Consider the following 21,170-nt stretch of genomic DNA (forward strand, 5'->3'; position numbering starts at 1 on the left):
CATCCTCCATGCAAACAAACCCTGTGGTTACGAACCAACAACATTTGAAGGTCTATGGTAGCCTGATAATCTTCAGCCAATGTAGGCTGTCCCTGGTTGTCAAAAAAAAAAGAGAATGCTAAAAATCCCTGGATTAAACAAACAAATGCGATTTTAAACAGTTGTTCTACATAGGTAAGCAGACTTTGGTCACTATCATTGCCAGCATCTGCACATACCTGCCATGTTCTTCTGGAAAAGGCTGTTCGACGTCCACAGAGAGTAAGGCCATTGCCGATACTGCCTCTGTCTCCTCTCTCTCCTGTTTCTGAGTCTCAGCCAACTTACAACTAACTGGCACAACGTAAGGTTCCACAGACTTCCAGTACTTACCTAAAGAAAATAACAATAGTTTATGAGAATTTTTTAGCTAGCTTGGTGGTAGAAGCCTAGTAAGCTTAGGTCCAACACAAGAGTGCCTAGAAGTGTGCGAGCAGTTGCGACTGGGATTTCAAGCGGCTCGCGATCAGGTCTGTTGCTGGATCCCACAGTGCCAAGTCGGAAAGTGTTCTCTTTCCAAGGTCGATGTCACAGCCTCCCTGAGAAAGCCATAAACTGAAAGAACAGCACACCATTTAATGAACTCCGAGTATCTGAGAGGCAGCAGGGCCATCATTTCTGCACAGCAAGAGCTCTCATTGCAACAATATTTGCAAAATTGGATAGCGTAAGAATAGCCGGTACATTTCATTCAATCCCAGAGAGGAACATCAGAGATGACTGTAACAGGAGCAGAAGTTAGGACCGCCAGAATAGAGACTACACAGCAATGTTGCCAGAACCATCAGGTTTTGTTAGTCCTGGATGTTCTTTCGCCTCTAACCTCAGGGTGTGTGCTAGCACAATAATTTATTTTTAATATATACATACAAATGTGCTGGCTGATGTTGGAGCTCAGCCATATATAGTAGGAAATCTCGGGGGGGGAGTAGGCAAGAGAGTATCGGCTCACATTATAATGTGTGGATTTGCACAAAAATGGAAAGGGACTTTTCAACCACTGGCTTGCCACAACAGAGGAAGCATATGAAAAGTGAAGCGAGGTATCTGGGTGATGGCAAACTGATCACTCACAAGTGGAACATCATAAAAGAACCAAGGTCAGTCAGGGGCAAAGTAATCCGCGAACAGCCCAGAACGCCTGTATGTGTTTTCCCTGGTCTCACAACTTTTCAAAGGCTTACTGATCTCCAGATGGATGGCATCTGGAATTCAGAAGAGTGCACTGAAGTGCTGGAAGGCCAACAGACATGTCAGTAGCTGGAATAATACAGGTTCCTTTGGGGTATATATCCAGGAACTAGCAGGGGGTCTCCAGTTATAGTTATTATGGCAAGGGGACACGTTTCTCAGAAGCCTAAACAATGCTTGCCCTCTGGGGGAAATTGCTATGAATCAGAAGAATCCACTGGTGATCCTGTCCCTTAAGTGACCCATCTAATGAAGCAGGAAGGTTGAATCCCCAAATGGCATGGGTTGGGATCCTAAAGAACTGCAACAAAGCATGGGAAGGCTTTTTTGCCACCTTCCCACATCCCACTATGCCCCGGCCCATGTTCCCCCTGAAGAACCACTCCTGAATACCAGGGGATGCTCTGGCGGGTGGAGGGGGCAACAGAGGCAAGGCTGGGGTGCTAAAGACAGAGGGTGAGTGGGAAGAAATTGCTCCTTAACTCTTAGGGGAGGGGCTGTGGCTCAGTGGTGGAGCATCTGTTTGGCATACAGAAGGTCCCAAGTTCAACCCCGGCATCTCCAATTAAAGGGACTAGGCAAGTAGGTGATGTGAAAGACCTCTACCCGAGACCCTGGAGTGCCGCTGCCAGTCCGAGTAGACAATACGGACTTTTGAGAACCAAGGGTCTGATTCACTATAAGGCAGCTTCATGTGTTCATGTGTTTCAAGAGTTTAGAACCCGTTTATTTATAAATGGCACCTTAGCAGAGAGGAACATTTTGGGAAGACCTAAAGAGAAAATTAAATTGGTCATGGGTGCAAAACTGGAGCCAGTTTCGGAACATAAACGTTTTGTGTTGGAAATGTGGCTGCATGTGGTAGATCTGGGTTTTACCATGCTAGGCTGAAATCTAGTTTTCAGCATTGTTTTTCCTCACATACAAAATGTAATCTATTGCTATGTGATTCAATATGCGCCACACAAAAAATGCATGTGGCAAAATCACCCCCTGGTACTTCAAGCACATCCAGACACAGCCCTGTGGCCTGCCTATGAGTCTTGGGAAGCTGGGTGGGTTAGCCTTGCCAAGCTACTCCCTAAGCCTACATTGACAAACAGACCCGAACTCTCCAACAGTTTGAGAACACCAACAGTGCTCTGCTAAGCCGAGTTACACCCTTCTAAACCCATTGAAATCCATGGGCTTTTAAGAGCGTGACTCTACTTGGGATCGCTCCCTAAAGCAAAGAAGCAGCAAGAGATTTGTGCTAGGATGTCAGCAGCAAAGATGAGAGTTGGGATAAATTGCTTATTTATAGTGTAACTGAAAGGGTTCAGTAGGCAGCGGGAAAACTAAGCTGGATGTAAATGGTTTCACTTATAATTTGGGATACAGCTTGAATCCCTTCCAGGGGTGGGATTTCTTTTACGAACAAATGGAACTGGTATTGCCAGTAGAAGTCACAAAACTGAGGAGTAAAAGAACAGCCTCCTCAATCAAGTAGTAGCATGATAGGATGTTGGTTTCTTTGACACGTAGCCCCATGACCATGTGAGTTGTTAGCAGGATCCTTACATAACAGAGAATTTTAGGGGGATAAAGTCTGAAGTATATTAGATATCTAAAAAGTCAAGATTAAGTGATAGAATCTTGGCTTTTCTCCAAAGGTATGAAATCCGTGACTAAAAACTGTGTATATAGCGCACTAAACAATTTCTGGGTCTGGCAAATTCTAAAAAATACACACAAAGGACGACAAACATTCTCTGTTAATGGCGCATTTAGAGACTATAATCTCTATTCATTAAAACAAAACACAAAAATTAATAAAAAGGTTATAGAGGCATTCCACAGTGTTCCCACAGAATGTTCATGCAACAGTCAGACTTTGCAACGAACAAGCAATTCAAAACCCATTATTTATGGGTTTCAATGTTCACAAAGTGGGTGGGGGGTTGCTAGAAAAACAGATGTGCAAGAAAGCCAGATCTGCTGGCATAGGAATTAGACTTAACTTGGCTGTAAAAGAAATGAACCCGTGTTCGCTGCTGGAGTTTTGCAAGGGTGTTCATAAAATAAAGTAACAGCAACTCATATGCAGGAGTCTACCTTCCTATGTGTACTACTTTGGATCATGGCCCTTCTCCCCCCACCCACCCACCCACCCACCCACCCAACAGATTCACCCAGCTGATTATTTGCAAACTGTTCTGGAGCAGAATTTATATAGTTTTTATAGGAGTATTCAAATCATTGGGTTAGATCTAAAGGTGCTTTACTGGAAGGTGCCTTTGTAAACAGAAGGTGCTCTTCTGGAAGTAGAAAGAAGCTTTGGATCTAATCCCAGGTTTGGACCAATCTAGTATTTATAGGACAGACACATCCTAATATTTTGGTGCCTGAAGCAGAAAGCTCCAATCGCAGCCATCTTCATGGGCTGTATCCATGGCACTGGATATGACACTATTGTTATGCTATAGCAGTCACATATAAATGGATTACTCTGTGTGGACAAGCCAATCCAGTTGTGGACAATTACTATAGCCCAATTAAATCAAGAGGCTTAGACTGGCAAACCCATGCAAAGGATTGCACTCAGTATGTTATATAAGGATGTCTTACAAACACATGAAAATAAAAATATGTGAGTTGCATTATCAAAATGGAACAGTCACATTGTACAAATTAAATATACTTATCATATAACCTGATACCAGCATATCTGTGACCTTCTGTATATAATTCTTGATATATTCTTGGGTTCTAGTACCCAACCCCTAATTGGTGAGCATGGAGGAAAGAGGAAACTGCAAAAAGCTACTGGATTGTGCCTGGGGTGAAATGCCTTATACCCCAGGATGAGTGCAAACATTTGCAGTCCCAGAGGATAATTTGTGGGTCTGCACTCTGTATAGGCTCAAAGCTAGCTCGCAAAGGGGGGGGGAGAAGGAAATATAAACAAGTATGATACACCTCCCAGGCACAGAGCTGTCTAATGTCACAGGAATGCAGATGACCCAGGCCAAGGGCGGACAACAGACAGCTAGAGTCACACCTAAGCTCTTGGAAGCCAAAGTGAAGAACGGATCATTTGGCAGACCTGAAGATAAGGATAGTCTGCTGGAGGAGTGATCTAAGGCAGATAATAAAACCTTTGAGCATGTTGAGGATTATCACTCTTGGCCATTTTATGCCCCAAGGAGGAGGAAGTAACTATGAGCAAATTATCGTCAGGAAAGCAAATTATCGTCAGATGGCCCTGAGTACGGATACCAAGGTTAATGGGTAGGGTTGCCAACCTCCAGGTACTAACTGGAGATCTCCTGCTATTACAACTGATCTCCAGCTGATAGAGATCAGTTCACCTGGAGAAAATGGGCGCTTTGGCAATTGGACTCTAAGACATTAAAGTCCCTCCTCTCTGAAAACCCTGTCCTCCTTAGGTTCTGCCCCCAGAACCTCCCACCGGTGGTGAAGAGGGACCTGGCAGCCCTATTAATGAGTGATTTCTAAATGTTTGCAAATTCAAGAATTAAGTTGCCTATCTCTTATTACCATCTGCAGGGATATGTAAGAGTCAGGGATTAGGGGATTTGTTTTTGTCCCATTTTATTTTTTGCTTTTCTTTGGCTTGCTCAGTCTGTTGTGTTTGCAGATGTGGTGTGCCCTTTTTATCCTCCTATTAAATTCTTTTATTTTTAATAAAGGCAGTCGAATCTCTGTGACCCATGTTAAACCTCTGTTCAGTCCATATGTAGGCGAGGAAAGGCCCCTAGTGTGCTCAACAGAGCAATTCTCTAGGTAATGAGTGCAAAAGAAGAGGGAAACTGGAACACGATGCTAAGCACTTCAGTGCCAAAGCAGCAGCGGGGGCTTGAGCTCAAACCCTCAGGCAGAGTGAACCCCAAAAAACTGGTTTGATGGTGGCAGTGACCCAGACATACATACACTCGAAGAGAGAAATAGGGAGTGGAAGAAGAGGAGCCTGGTTGGACTGGAGACCCAGGATGACTAAATAAATTTCTCCCTCCCTCCCTGGGTAGGAACAAGTGCTTGTGAGCCTGGTTTTCCCACAGAGCCATTATCATATGAACATCCCCATGGGCTCCTCAGATTAATGGGATTGCATGTACATTTCCCTGTTCATGAATCTTCTAAAACTGTCTCCTTCCTAAGATCTAACATTACGTTCTGAAGAACAAGCAAGTCATGAAACATACTGTGGATTTCGGTGGTCTTCTGCAAAGAAATCATTGCGTTCACATTAGGAGTCTGGTGGAGAACCTCTTCGGGGAGGGGCTCCAGCTGCAAGAAGAGAAAAAAAAATCAAGCACAAACTAGTAAGAATTTGCAATAAACCACATGGAAGCTCAGCACACTGGAAATGCTTAATCCTCGTGACAGCCTCAGCCAGAGAAGCAACTAGCATGTCGCTGGGATCCCTCCCACTAAATGGACAGGGCACAGTTTTGCTTTCTGTTTTTCAGCCATGTAATTGAATTCCAAGGGGTCTTTCCAGTGACTGCAAGACTAATCTATGGAGTCTCTCAAGCAGGTGCATGTCTGTGTATTAGTCATTTAAAAATGCTAGTTATTTGGGTAATGTTTGTAAGGCTCCTCACAAATCAAATTCCATTGTGTCTATATGTGCAGCTGTATGCCAAAATAACACTTTGCTGAAGTTGCCTTGGAAATGAAGTGGGCATTCCATGGCTCTTATTTTTTCTACAATCCTTCATTGTAACCATCATTTGCAGAAGGGAAAATAAAAAATAAATAATATAACCACGCATATAGAAGAAGAAGAAAAGTTGGTTTTTATATGCCGACTTTCTCTACCACTTAAGGCAGAATCAAACCAGCTTACAATCACCTTCCTTTCCCCTCCCACAACAGACACCCTGTGAGTTAGGTGGGAGTGAGAGAGCTCTTAATAGAACTGTGACTAGCCCAAGGTCACCCTGTTGGAAGTGAAGGACTTTGCGCTGTCTCTTAACCTCAGACTCCAGAGGGGGACAAGACTAGTGAGTCAGAGAGAGGGGACAAGACACTGGGGCATCCTTTCTCTACTGCTCTGACCTATCCCTTTGATATGTAGATTGCTACTCTTAGGGAAACTTACTTCCTTCCTGTTTTCTTCCCCACCTCCTCACACACACTGGCACTCTTCTCCATCTTGCCACTATGAGGGAAGGACACATGTCCTGGATCTCCCTCCATCCTAGTTAGTTAGAATAGATAGGCAACTATACTTTATCCTATCCAGAAATGGATTTCCTACAATAAATGAAGTATATTAGTTAAATAGACAAAAGGCTCCTAGCAATTTTGTACCTGGCACACACAGAGGTTTGGATGGGCTTCTCTGTGCACAACAGCCTTTGTGCACTCTGCTAATTTAACAGTGATTTGGGAATAACAAAGCCCTCACAATCCAACACACCCAGCTGGCTCCATGTGGAAGAATGGGGAAACCAACCTGGTTCACCAGATTAGCATCTGCCGCTCATGTGGAGGAGGGGGGAATCAAACCCATTTCTCCAGATCAGACTCCACCGTTCCAAACCACCACTCTTAACCACTATACCATGCTGGTGTACTATATATATATATATATAGTACTATATACTATATACTATATTTCTCAGATTTTATAATAATATATAGGCGAATACAAAATGTATATACCAATGAAATATCATTGCTAGTAGGGCTGTCGATTCAGTTCGTCCTGAACCGAAAAACAGCCGAATTTCCCCTGATTCGGCGGTTTTTAGTTCGGATGGAACTGAACTAAAAAAAGGCGGGAAAACGGGGAGCTGAATTCAGTGAATTCATGGTGTTCGGTGAATAAATTCAGCAAATTAGGGGTTTGGCCCAGCAGCATAACCGTCAGTTAGTAAACAGCATTCTCCTGCAGCCAATCGGTGGCCAAGCTGGGTCTTCTTCTGGCCAATCAGTTTGAATGATTGAGTGCATGAGCCCAGCTGCTGTGCGGCCTGGGAAAAGAAAGAGAGAGTATCTGTTTGTGTGTGAGAAAGAAATCCCCATGGGGGGTTTGCTTGTGCACATTTTCGCCTTTCCGTGGCTGCAGGAGGCGCATTTTTTGGGGTAGAGACCCCAAACTTTCAGCGGAGCTTCAAAGGATCCTTTTTGTGAGACACCCCCCAAGTTTTGTAAACATTGGGTCAGGGGGTCCCGAGATATGGGGCCCGAAAGGGGTCCTCCCCTTAATGTGCATTTTTATTCCATTTAAAGCACACATTCGCTCCTTTCTGTAGCTGCAAGGGGCGCATTTTTGGGGGTAGAGACCCCAAACTTTCATCAGAGCTTCAAAGGACCCTTCTTGTGAGACCCCCCAAGTTTTGTAAACATTGGGTCAGGGGGTCCCGAGATATGGGGTCCCCCCTTTTCCCTATTGGGATGAATGGGATCAGCCAATCCTGTGTGCATCTCGAGAGCAGCAAATCCAAGGCAAAACCTCCCGTGCTTAAATGGAATTGTATTGGATTATCCAGTCCTCCCAGTCCCTCCTGATGGAACAGAAGACATCCATAGTAAGACCCCTTTTGGGGCTTTAATCTATAATTTTTCTCCTGTGTGTGTGTATGGGGGGGAACCAGAGTCTGTGTGTGTGTGGGGAGGGAGCAGTTTCTGTGGGTGGGGGGAAGCCAAAGGGGGCTTTTGCCTGTTGTATCTGGGGGTGTGTGCCCCCTTGAGTCTTTCTCTCCCTGGTTTGAGGGGGGGCTTCAGTTGTGTGTCCTCAGGTTTTCCCTCATTCATAAGATCGGTGGGTCTATTTTGAAGCTTGCTCAAAAATTGTTTTCAAATTGTGACTTAAAGAATGCATTTGCCTGGTCCCGAGTCCGATGCAAAAGGGGAAATTCCACCCCCTCCTGCTCCTGATGCTTAGCTAGCATGCCTCTGTCCCTTTCCGTGGTTTGCAAACTCCCAGGCGACAGGTGTTGCTTTGCATGGTTGCAAAGGTGTTGCTTTGCAAGGTTGTGTTGCTTTGCATGGTTTGCAAACTTCTTCTGTCCCTTTCCATGGTTTGCAAATTCCCAGGAGTCAGGTGTTGCTTTGCATGGTTGCAAACGTGATGGTTTGCATGGTTGCAAACGTGATGGTTTGCATGGTTGTGTTGCTTTTCATGGTTTGCAAACTTCTTCACACCTGCCCCGCCCTTGCTCCCCACAGCTCAGCTGTTTGTCGGGGCTGGGAGCTTTGAGTGGGCGGCAAGCTCTGCTAATTGCAAATGCACATTAAGGAGGGGGGACCCCTTTCGGGGCCCATATCTCAGCCCCCGCTGATCCAATCTTTACAAAACTTAGGGGTTATTGCAAGAAGGGTCCTTTGAAGCAACGCTGAAAGTTTGGGACCTCTACCCCGAAAAATGCCCCCCCCCGGAGTCACGGAAAGGTGCGGTTGTGTTTTTAATGGCATTATTCGGTCGAATTTTTCCCCGAACTCCAGACTTCGGCATTTCCCGAATAAAAACGGGCTGAATTTTGTCAAATCCGAATTTTACCGAATTTTTTTTTCAACAGCCCTAATTGCTAGATACAGACTATTACCTCAGAAAGTGTTATGGCATTTCATTCATTTATATTTTATTTCCATAGAGAGAGCTGTTTTGGGTTTGGGCCCATATATCGTTTGCTCATCCTCATACACCAATGGATGCGACAATGGATAAATCCATATGTCACTGGAGATTGTGCTACTCAGTCGCCTCCTGGAGTTTCCTTTCCAGACAGAAAAATTCAAAAGGTGAATGATTACAGCAGCACAATATCCAATGACATATGGATCCTACCATTGTGACCTGAGATAGGAGTAACCCACATTCATAGCATTTGCATCTCTGCACCCAGAAAAACTCAATCATCCTCAGGAGGTTCTATTTCTAGGGCTATAGGAATGCAAACGAGGCCTTTGCTTAGTGTATGGGGATGTATGATGGATATACCAACAGGCAACCCTGCATTTCTACATACATTTCTATATACATTTTAAAAATTAATATTTGCTCCCCCACATTTTTTCTTACTGTCAAAAAATGTGTGATGCACAGTGCAACTCTAAGCAGTTACACATGTCTCAGGTCATTGAAGTCAGTGGGGTTAGAAGGACATAACTCTTCTGAGAATTTAACTGACAATCAGTGACTGTGGAAGAGCGATCCACATTGCAAAACAGTTGATGTGGGTCTGCATCCTAGCTAGTGTCCTAGCTAGTGTCTCTGAGATGTTGTGACAGTTCAAAGCTGCAGAGTCATATCTTTGATCACCATTCAAACACCGAAGTCATCATCATTGCAGGATGGGGCAATGAAGCTGCAGAGTCATATCTTTGATCACCATTCAAACATTGAAGTCATCATCATTGCAGGATGGGGCAATGAAGTGATAAACAGGCATGTGTGAAGAAGCCCTCTGTAACAATGAGCATTATAGACATATATTATGGACATGTATGGTTGGATGATATGGCTCCCTCCCACTAAGCTGGGTCCTATGACCTTTCCACAAAGTCTTCCTCCAACAGAGAAAGACTTCCATCAAGAAAAAAAGGCTTTTCTCAATCAGACATTCTTTCTGGAGGAATCTATTCTCCCTTGAAGGACGTCTTAGCAGAAGAGAGTCATAAAATCTAATTCAGTGGAATGGACTCATTGGGTCCAACCCAAAGAGTTGTGAAGGAACCCTGAGTGTGAGACACTGTTCACACCCACTCCCTGACTGCAACACAAGATCACTTGCATGTGATGTGTTAGTGTGAAATAATCTGCAGGACAAATGTGGAATGAGGCCTAAAGAGATCCAGCTTTAGGGTGGAGGGTTGACACAACTCTAGGATTCGATTTCAAGTTTTCTCCTATAAAATCCTTAACATTTTGGAACCTTAGGGATGACCTTTGTTCTTTTTGCCAGCTTCTGTTCCATGTCAGTAAAACCTCATCAGGCTCCAAAAGTAGGATCAATGCACTTACACCCCATTTGACCCAGATGCGCCATTGTTATGAAAACACTGTTAGAGAATAAAAGTCCGTGTTTTGTAAAAAGCCATGCCTTGAGGGGGGAAAAGACTCCGCATCAAGGAGAATAATTTCTGATGTTTGCAATCTATTTTTTTTATCATTAAACTAAATAGACAAGAAGCTGTCCCTGGAAAATATCATGAGACCCAGCAGTGAATGAACAAAAGGAATCGCTCTGCCACTGACAGACATCACACCAGCACCTTCACTCCTACACTTCTTGGCATTCTATTAGCCCTGGAGCCAAAGAGTGCAAAAAATGGCAAAAGAGCTGGAAATACATCTTTATAAAAGAATTTTACACAGACAACTGACTAAGGTCAGGGCGAGAGAAACAAAGCCATTTGATGGATGTATTTGAAAAGACACACCAAGGAATATTTTTCCAAGCTAGCCCCATTGGCCTAGGATGATTTCTCATCTTTGCTTCCCAAGAAATCTGTCTGCATGAGCAAAGGATTTGCCAAGAAATGGCACCTCCAAACAGCCAGGTAAAGTCTGCCAAAGCTACAGCGTACCTTCACGAACACACGTTGCGCGGGCCATATTGTGGAGACGTAAAATTCTTGGGCCAAATGGAAAACATAAAAGATGGATGGAGGATGGATGGATGGACAGCTAGAAGCTGCCACCCTGAGTGGAACATCGGTCCACTGGTGGTGCATTCCTATGCAGAGTTGCTCTAGTCTAAGCCCACTGAAGTAAACAAGCTTAAACAGCAGTGGTTAAGCATAAAATTGCACTACTCAGTGGTGGATTGGGGCTAAAAATATTGCTTGCCAGGAGAAAAGGGGGCCCACCTACAACTATAAGGCTATCATTTAATTTTTATAAGAAATACATAAAAATTTCCAAAATTACATAAGTGGAAAATGTTTGCAAAATAAAATGCATATATTTTTAGTAATTACAGTGTACATATATTGTACATATTACTGGCAGTACACTGTAGATACTAAATGTAAATACAGTTGTTATGATTGAATTTTTAATTTTTAAATACATCTATTATATTTTCAAGCTACTAAAAGGTGATTAACATTTGAAACATATTGTCTAATGTTTAAGGGCCCCCCACTTCATCAGGGGCCCATGGGGCCCGCTTGGCATCCGGCAAGCTGACACCCTGGCCATTCTGCCACTGGCACTACTAGTCCAGTACTGTCCACTCTGCCCAGTGCTGGCTCACCAACTTTTCAGACAGAGATCCATCTGTCACCGGGGAGTGTTTTTAAAAAGCTGGAGGCGGCAGGGATTGAACAAGGACTTAAAGCATGCAAATCATGTGCTCGGCCACTGAGATAACTTCACAGATCCTAACAAAAGGTAAAATTGACACTTCCCTCTGTGAGCTGAGGAGCATTTTCACCTGAATATGTCCATTTCTCATCCCCAACCAGCATTGTATTTTGTTGTAGGCTTCCAGAGCCTATGCTAGCTTTAATGTCAGCAAATGCTCACATAGCTCTGATGTGTTGTTTCAGCCCTTTTATGCCATATTAAACACGATTTAGTTGGAAGTAAATCCTGTTGTTTTGATTCAACTTACTTCCAAATAAGTGAATTCTAGAAATAGGGGAAAGACTGTCCATGGTTGATCTCCAGAGTCAACTTTAGGAAAATCACTCAGGGCCCGTACAATATTCAACATTTAGATTACAGTTTGTCCCAATGAAAGGTACCCTGTAGTCTTGTTAAAAGTATTTCTTTAAGAAATAAAAAACAGATTCGTGCATGATGATAAATTTTGATGGGTTAATTTAAAGGCTAGCATGAAAAATTGCCCTTCCACTAAATTAGGATTCTCAAATTGCAGTATAAAGCTATATGATAATTTGAACAACTTGTTGGCTTGGAAGCAATACTTTTTTCTAATTAGCTGAACCCATCACTCCTTTTGTTTTGACAGGTGCCTGCATAATGGATGTGTTCTAAGATCACTAACGGAACGCTTCAGGGATATTTTGCTGCAGCTTAACCTCACTCTTTTCTTGATACCTGAATTAAGGATTCTGGTATTTTTATTTCAGATTTCCGAGAAGGGGGGGGGATCCCACTGCTTAATCTTTTCACACCTCTCAAAAGGATTTCCTTCCTAAGAGGCTACCCACAGTGTGGAAGTAGGAAAGAGATTTCTGTTTAGTATTTTCTTTTCTTTAAAATGTCACTGCTTCCTATACGTTGACAACAATATTTTTACAACAACAACAACAACAGGACTTGGATATCCAGATAGCCACACTCGATCATTTATGAACAGTGATGATAAATTGATACCCGTCCTTTTTGGAGAAATCCCACTGGTTCTTGATTTTATACTAAAACTTACAAAAGTTTACACTTAGAAGTAGGTCTCATTGGTTTCCATGGAATGTAAGTAAGTGTGACTTGGATTCAAGTTAGGTTTCTGTGTCATTTCCAAATTTGGGCTGCAATCCAAAGCACACACACTTGGAAATCGATATAATACACTGATATTAGTGGGACTTTCTTCCAAGTCAAATGCATTTAGAACTGAGGCATAAGATTCAAGAGAAATGGGGCTGATTGGACCTGTGGCCAATCGCTTGAGGCCGTACAACTGAAGGGCATCCATTAAGATGGGACAACACATGGGTCCAGATGTTTAGCTCCACCAGAATATGGGGAATGTACTGAAAAATCTTGCAGGATGCTGCAGAAGGTTCTGATGTGCACTTTCCATTTGTGCTGGGGACACCCAGGGTATTTGGAACTGGTTCTGTGAGACCGTGAATGTATTAAAGAGTAATTAGGATATATATGATGCTTCATACCTCAGTGGAACAGATGATCCTTTCTGGTTAGCAGTAAAACCATGCAAGACTGCTGAATTTGTACAACTTCCTCTGGGATATTTATTGAGGGAAAGAAATTGCATCTTGCTAAATGGTTAACTTTTGTGCAGCAACCAAGTACTCTTTTGGCATTTTCTTCATCCATGTTGGGTGTTAGGGTATTTTCCTTCCAGGGATCCCTCAGACAAATTAATTTGAACAAGCTCTCCTCGCTGCTAACCCTCCGACACTACATCTTCCACTGACTGGTTCCCCATGCATGCTGGAAGTCACTGCTTGTTTTACAGTTGCCTGTTTTATCGACTATGTGCGTGTGCTGATAGTAGCGTGGATGGAGCACCGTCTTGCACTGACAGGTTTTAGCCAAGAACAACAAAACCTAAGCAAAAGTATTCCAAAGCCCCCTGCATTCATGTTTATGCATTCTAATCCTCAGCACATGAATAAATACATCTGACAAACTGCAGAGTGCCTTACAAAGGCCTTTCCTGACCTTCCTAATTTGAGTTCAATTGCATGTGCCGTGATGAGAAGCAACAGTGGCCTTGCCAATGTTTTTTCGAGGAAGGCAAGTGCTACGCTAGCACTATTTGGGAAAGGGAATTGCCGTAAAATAAGTTCTAATTACCCTATTAATCACTTGGAGAGAATTGTATCTTCAAATTATCATAATTGGCAACTCAATTTAACCATTTTTGGTGACTGTTCATTGAAATCCACTTGCAAAAAGCTGGCTCTGAATGAAACAAACTCTTGGAAGATGTGGTCTTGGAGCAGTCTATTGGGTTTTCATGATGGGTTGAAACCAATGAAATGTGAATGGAAGGAGTCTGTGGAATGGATCTCTCCCCCTTCCCTAGGTAACTCTCTGCAGCTTCCAAAATGATAGGCCTGATGGTTATGGGACCTTTTAAAAAAGGGTATAATTTGGGGGTGCTGAAGCGAGAATGGGGAACCAGCAGAAGTTGCTGCCGCACATATCAAATTCAAGTATTTGAGGGGCTGTCATATAGAGGATGGAGCTGAGTTGTTTTCTGTTGCCCAAGGAGACCGGACCAGAACCATCTCTGCTTCTCATTTGCTCTGCTTCCCCACCCCTTGAAAGACCCTACTTAAGACCTGCTAGCAGCCTGTGGCACCAATGCTAGCAACAAGAAGGCCGGCTGTTGAGAGAACAGTGCCTGTAGCAGCCTGTAGCAGTTGCAGCAGGAATTCCCAGTAACCAGGTGGGAGAATTTACCATCACCATGTGGTGGAAGCTGCACTTGGGTCCCACCCTGCTTATTTAGGCAAATGCTGTGCTGCCTAACACAGGAGTGTGTGGGGCATCTCCCCTCTAGAAAGGCCCTGCTTAAGATCTGCTAGCAGGCTGTGGCTGCACCATGGGTGCATAGGGTTGCCAGGCCTATCTTTACGACCGGCAAGAGGTTTTTGGGGCAGAGCCTGAGGAGGGCAGGGTTTGGGGAGGGGAGGGACTTCAATACCATAGAGTCCAATTGCCAAAGCGGCCATTTTCTCCAGGTGAATGGATCTCTATTGGCTGGAGATCAGTTGTAAGAGCAGGATATCTCCAGCTAGTACCTGGAGATTGAATGCAAAGACTGTGCTGTCAGGGTTGGCTCAACACATCAACAATAAAATAAACAATGGTCCACAGTGCAGGGCCCATTCAAAAGCTGCGTTCTTGTTGCACTATCCTTTGTGCCATGCCCCCGTAGGGTTGCCAATCTCCAGGTACTCAACACATCAATAATACAGCACAAGGCTCATACCACAATACTATATTCCAAATTAATTACAAATACAAAAATAAGTGCAAATGCTACACAATAGCAATAGAAATGGAAAGCACGGTATTGTGTAGCATTTTTGCTTATTTTTGTTATTCTGTCAAGCTATTGAAATATCCAAGAACATTATGTTGTCTCCTCAAGGTTTGACAGATGTGTTACCTCATTTCCTAGCAGAGCATTCAGACAGGCTTCTGATGCATCACAGATGGCATTAAGATCATGGCCGCCCTCCAGGGCCAGCACCAGGCGACCACTTGCTAGCGTCAACAACTGTTTGATGAGGTGACCAAAACCTGGTGTGCCAATAAAACAGACAGATTATTATACGAGAACCAGAACACACAAAGTACATGCTGTATGTTATGGTATGATAGTAAGCAGCGGCATCACTGCCGTTACAGAATTACTTTGTCACAATCTAAGACTGATGGTGGGCCACCAACTTGACCAAGAAATAGCTGCTGAATCCCCATACTGAAATAGCACCTGAAGAAGAGAATGTCTGAGTTCGCAGAATCAGGGTTGTAGTGACATGTATTCAAGCATCTGTAGACTTTGTGCAACCAGCTTCCACCTCTTGCTACAAGACATTGGTCCCCCTCCCAATTTTGTTCTTGGGGGAACAGCAAATCCTCAGGAACAGTCTAGGGGGGTAAAGTTTGGCTCTGTGGTGGGAACAGGTGTAAATCACCAATATATCTTCTGCAAATGGGAATGCCGTTCCCTTGAAGGAGCTGCATGGTTGGATACATGCCAATAATTCTGTGATGTAGTGTCACCTTTGGCAGCCAGTCAGAGACCTCTGGAGCTTAACAACTTGAGAACAGTCCTATTAGAACAGAGGAAGGGCCTGTCTATTTCCCTTTCCCCCACACTGCTCAGCCAAATGCCCTCAAGAAGCCTATAAAGAGGGCATGATTACAATTCCCCTTCTTCATTGTTATGCCCCAGAATCTGCTGTTCAATGGAACGCTGTCATTGAACCTGGAGGCTCCATTTAACCATTTCGGTTAATAGCAATTTATCCTCCATGACTTTGTCAATTAATTATGTGATGTATGTACCTAAATTAATTCTGTATAATTAAGTATAATTCTTTCATCTGTTCTGAACAGTCTAATGCTGTTTATCAAGTTCTTTGAATGACCCACGTTTCCGTATTGCAGGAAAAGGAGCACAGGTACACACACCTTAGTTGTTGTTTTTCCTACAGTAACAACTCCCTCCCCAACACTTTAGTCATTCTTCACAGAGAAATTACCCTGACCTCTTACCAATTTCCTGCACATTTTCTATCTTAATGATATATTTTTGAGAACTGGTACACAGTAATCCAGATGTGACATTAAAATAAGGCTTATTTGTTTTCAGTGCACCTCCTGATGGTCCCTCACATGGAATTGGGTTTTTCCATAGCTACTCACTGGATGAATCTTTTCAAGACCCCAAGATTTCTTTCCTGGTTAGTCATCACCAGTTTAGGTCTCATTGATGTACATGTATAATTAGGGAGTTTTGCTTTAACATGCACCACTTTACACCTACTTATACCAAACGTGGTTTTCAATGTTGTTGCCTCCTTGCCCAATTTGGAGAGATCTTCTTGGAGCTCTTCACAACCTGTTTTGTTGTTATCAACCTAAATGGTTATAGGTCATCTGCAAAGTCGTTCACATCACAGCTGATGCTGAATTTCACATAATTCATTTTCAGATTTTAGAGCTCTAGTCCTAATGCAGATGTGGGGAGGGGCCCTGCTTAACCCCTATGTTGAAAGAAGTGCCATTTACTCATTCCACTTTTAAAACATTTCAGAACCAGCTTTCAAGTTTTGCTGGTTTCACTATTTTACTACTTTAAAATTACATACTGGTTAATAAAAAATAACTTAATTCTGTCATTTAATCTTAATTTTCCCTTGTGGAAATTTAAAAAAAGTCTACAAAATACTAAATTTAGACAGGCCAATAAAAAAAAGCAAGGAAGGAATGTCATCTGAGTAACCTCTGAGATTAAGCCAATTTCCACTTTCTTCTACCTTGAGGATATAGTTCCATCTGTATGCATATGCATATGAGGAGCAATATTGTGCAGGACACAGTGAAAAAATTATTTGCTGTACAACAAGAAATGAATGACTAAGAGAACGAGTCTAGGAAGCTCTACTCAAAAGTAAGTCCTATGTTATTTGATGGCGCTTACTCCCAGAGAAGTGTGGCAATCCTAAGAACACTTTCCTGATAGTAAGCCCCACTGAATAAAACTAGACGTACTTCTGAGTAGATTTGTATAGGATTGCTCCCTAAACAGGCTACTTGCTTTCATTGCCTATACAGCTGTGTAAGAAATGTAATGATATTTTGTATTCATTATTTCTTTTAAGCTGCTTCTGTTAGGAATGGAAAATTTACCTCAATCCAATATCTTGTTTGCATTCTGAAACTTTATTACATTTTAGAAGGGGCACTAAAGGCATATTCTGAATAATGTACATTTCTAAAAGTTTTGCTGCAACGTTACAGAACTTTCACAGTAGTGTCTCCCCATGCATCTATGATGCATCTAGGATGTATCGAAATGTTTGGAACATAAAAGTTAAGGAAAGCTAAAATGACACTGAGATAAAATTCCAGCTGTTGCACTGGGGAAAAGGTTTGCAGAGAATCCCACTTTCCTGGTGGTAATGTAGGATGAGCATCTTCTTTTCAAACCGTCACATTGTCCATTGCAGTAAAGGCTGGTGACATTCTTCAGGAGTTAGCTGTGCCTGTTCTCAGCCGCAAGATTTACTGATGACATCAATGGAAGGGAAGCTTAGGGAATGAAGTTTCTGGCAGTTGTGGTAAATAAAAAGGGGAAAACATCTTCCCAGTAAGACCAGCAAGATATATTCCTTGTGAAAGGTCCTGCAAACTATGAATTTCCTGGACAAATCAGAGAATGCAAATAAATGATAGAGCCTTCTTTTCCCCCTTTCAATGGAAAGCAATCTACTTGCTGATGCTTCCAGGAATATCAGGATGGAATATTTGCTACTTGCTCAGGAGATGACGCCAAATGTTAGTTTTAAAAGGACAGATGCCAAGCCTTTCATGTAAGCCATTACATCTGGAAGCCCTGTACCATAATCTTAGATGTATGGAGATGGTCTGGTCATTTGGTTACTCAATGGAAAGACACCCTGAACAAGCTCTGGAATACAGTTCTTCACATGTCCCAAGCCACTGAAGTGAAGGGTTCTGGGATAAACCGGATGAATCCAGACTTAAATTGTCTCTTGGATGATGCTAACATAGCAACCACAATTTTCCCAATAGAAAAATGCTGCTATTAGTAATATTACAAGTTACCAGAATGATGATAGAGGCTTTCTTCAATCTAATTGTACAAGGTACGCTAGAATACTTTGCTTTATAGATGAAAATTACTTTAACCAACAACTCCTCAGAAGTTTGTGATGGAAATTCTTAAGTAGGGTTTGGATCCTGTACATTCCAACAACCCTCAAAAGATATTAGCTTCCTAAAGGACATCTCCTTGTAATGTAGAAATAGCAAAACATTGGAATACGAATCCAAGATAAGTATGGCTTCAGATAGGCTTCAGGTTGTGCCAAATAAATTAAGAAAAAGAGAGATAGAACAAGCACTGTGAGAAGAAGCAGTTTTTTCCCCAAAATGATTATCTACCGTCAGATTGGAATGGGATTACGTGGGGACAGCATCACAGAAAGAACATTCCTTATCTCCCTCACCTTCTGAGTAGAAGATCTCAGAAACTGAGACCAGATTCAAGCTCAAGCCTTCCACAGACCATCGCACCAGTGGTGCCCATAGCTCCGCCTCTTTTCATTTGACCATGGCATAATATAAAGAGAGAACCAATGTGGTACAGTGATTAGAGTGTCAGACAAAGATCTGGGAGATCCAGGTTCAAACCCTCACCCCGCCATGAAGCTCATTTAGATAACCTTGGGCTGGTCACTCTCTCTCAACCTAATCTACTTCATAGGTGATGGTACAATGGAGGAGGGAAGAGTGACCTTTACTGTCCTGAGTTTCTTGTAGGGAGGGAGGGTTAAAAATGTATTAAAGGATTTCTTGTTTTCTATTTCCTGTGCACTTCTTCCTGCGAGCTTTTACTACTGGAGGGCCGCTGCGCTTCCTTTATGCTTCCTTGTATTGACAGAGTTTTAAAAGCCATGTTAAATGGCTGGGAAATGAGGTGCCAATCCAGTATACATTGGAGAAGAACCCCTTTTCAAACTTAGGAGTTCTTCTCTCCCTATCCTGGAGTCATGGACTTAACTATTGTTTACCGTTTAATCATACCATTGCTCTCTAATTTGCTTGAGAATGTGTTTTCCTCTCATTAAACCCTTTGTGCTGGCCACTGCCAGGACTTTTCCCACCCACCAGTGTTCTGCACTTTATCCTTGTGGTTCTTTCATGACCGTTTGATTAATTTTCATTGATATGCTTCCAACAATAGCATCTAAAATTAACTGGGTCAGTTTTTACATAACTTCCTGAGTCATCAGGCTCTGTGTCCTGAATAAATACATCCACAGAAGAATGAAATGATAGTCCACCCTTCCAGCACTGGGCTGGAACTAGCGAACACTGAAGAGACTGTCCCGGTTTAAAGGCCAGTGTGTCTTTCCCCTCCCCCATTTGTTCCTCTCCTCCAGTAACCATGCAGTGGTTTTTGAATTGTGTTCTAGGGAACCCTGGGAACTTAACAGGGGTTCCTTAATTAGAAAAGCAAGAGTGGCAAACCAGGTGCCCTAAATAAAATCTGTTCCATCATTATGGCTGTTCCTGTGAAGCAAAATAAGAGTAGTTGATCCCTATGAGTACAGCCTGTTAGAATTGCCCTGCAGGCAAATTTGAGCGAGAGCCAAGTTCTAGGAGCCAGAAACGTGTGTGAAGTAAGAAGCACACACACACACAATGTCCTTATACTGAGTCAAACCACTGATCTATTGAGGTCAGTATTGTCTATTCTGACAGGCAGCAGCTCTCCAGGGTCTCTGGTAGAGGTCTTTCAAATGATCTACCAAGTGATCCTCTAACTGGAGATGCTGCGGACCAAACCTACAACCTTTTGTGTACAAAGAAGGAGCTCTACAACTGAACCAAGTTCCCTCCCCATGTGAGAGGGGATAGAATTCACTGTACCATCTCAGACTGCTGTGGGGAATCACATTTTAATTCCTTCCCCTGATTTAAAAAAAAACTCCATCCCAATAAAAACTGCTGCATCAGGCAGCAGCACAACCCCTTCATGATGTGCTAGTTTTTCACTTACAGAGAAGTATTAACTAATGTGCCTCAAGTCCAACTGATTAAGGCGGACTATAAATTACATTGAAATAAATAAATAATATTAAAAAGCAGGGTTGACAACCTCCAGGTGGTGGCTGGAGATCGCCTGCTATTACAACTGATCTTCAGGCTGCTTTGGCAATTGGACTCTATGGCATTGAAGTCATTTCCCTCTCCGAACCCCACCCTCCTCAGGATCCACCCCAAAACTCTCCAGGTATTTCCCATCCTGGAGCTGGCAACCCTATTAAAAAGGTAAAGGTAGTCCCCTGTGCAAGCACCAGGTCATTACTTACCCATGGGGTGATGTCACATAACAACGTTTGTCAGGCAGACTATGTTTTATGAGGTGGTTTGCCATTGTCTTCCCCAGTCATTTACACTTTACCCATAACAAGCTGGGTACTAATTTTACCGACCTCGGAAGGATAGAAGGCTGAGTCAACCTTGAGCCAGCTATCTGAAACCGACCTCCATTGAGATTGAATTTAGGTCCTGAGCAGAGTTTTGACTGCAGTACTGCAGCTTACCACTCTGCGCCACAGGGCTCCTAAATAATCATTATATAAAAGATAAAGGTCCCCTGTGCAATACCAGATCATTCCTGACCCATGGGGTGACGTCACATCCCAACGTTTCCTAGGCAGACTTTGTTTACGGGGTGGTTTGCCAGTGCCTTCCCCAGTCATCTTCCCTTTACCCCCAGCAAGCTGAGTACTCATTTTACTGACCTCGGACGGATGGAAGGCTGAGTCAACCTTGAGCCGGCTACCTAAAACCAACTTCCGTTGGGATCAAACTCAGGTCATGAGCAGAGCTTGGACTGCAGTACTGCAGCTTACCACTCTGTGCCACGGGGCTCTTAAATAATCATTAATGATATGGAATTTTGCAAAATATAATCCCTTCATGACAGCCTTGAAGAAATATAGTCTATTCTACCATCTCAACATGCTGCTACACCCAAGGCCATGTCCCT

General features: G+C 43.0%; 1 protein-coding gene across 1 annotated transcript in view; it reads right to left on the reverse strand.

Annotated features, from left to right (window-relative positions):
* The window catches only part of HDAC9 (histone deacetylase 9), a 504,774-nt gene that overhangs the window by 12,344 nt on the left and 471,260 nt on the right, over positions 1 to 21,170 (reverse strand). The window contains exons 23-24 of the mRNA XM_056857023.1: positions 15,024 to 15,157; positions 5,436 to 5,520 (exon numbers count right to left, since the gene is read on the reverse strand). Of these exons, the coding sequence (XP_056713001.1) occupies positions 5,436 to 5,520; positions 15,024 to 15,157 (219 nt within the window). The remainder of the gene's footprint in view (positions 1 to 5,435; positions 5,521 to 15,023; positions 15,158 to 21,170) is intronic.

This window comes from Euleptes europaea, chromosome 11, assembly GCF_029931775.1.
Source record: "Euleptes europaea isolate rEulEur1 chromosome 11, rEulEur1.hap1, whole genome shotgun sequence".
Lineage (NCBI taxonomy): Eukaryota > Metazoa > Chordata > Lepidosauria > Squamata > Sphaerodactylidae > Euleptes > Euleptes europaea.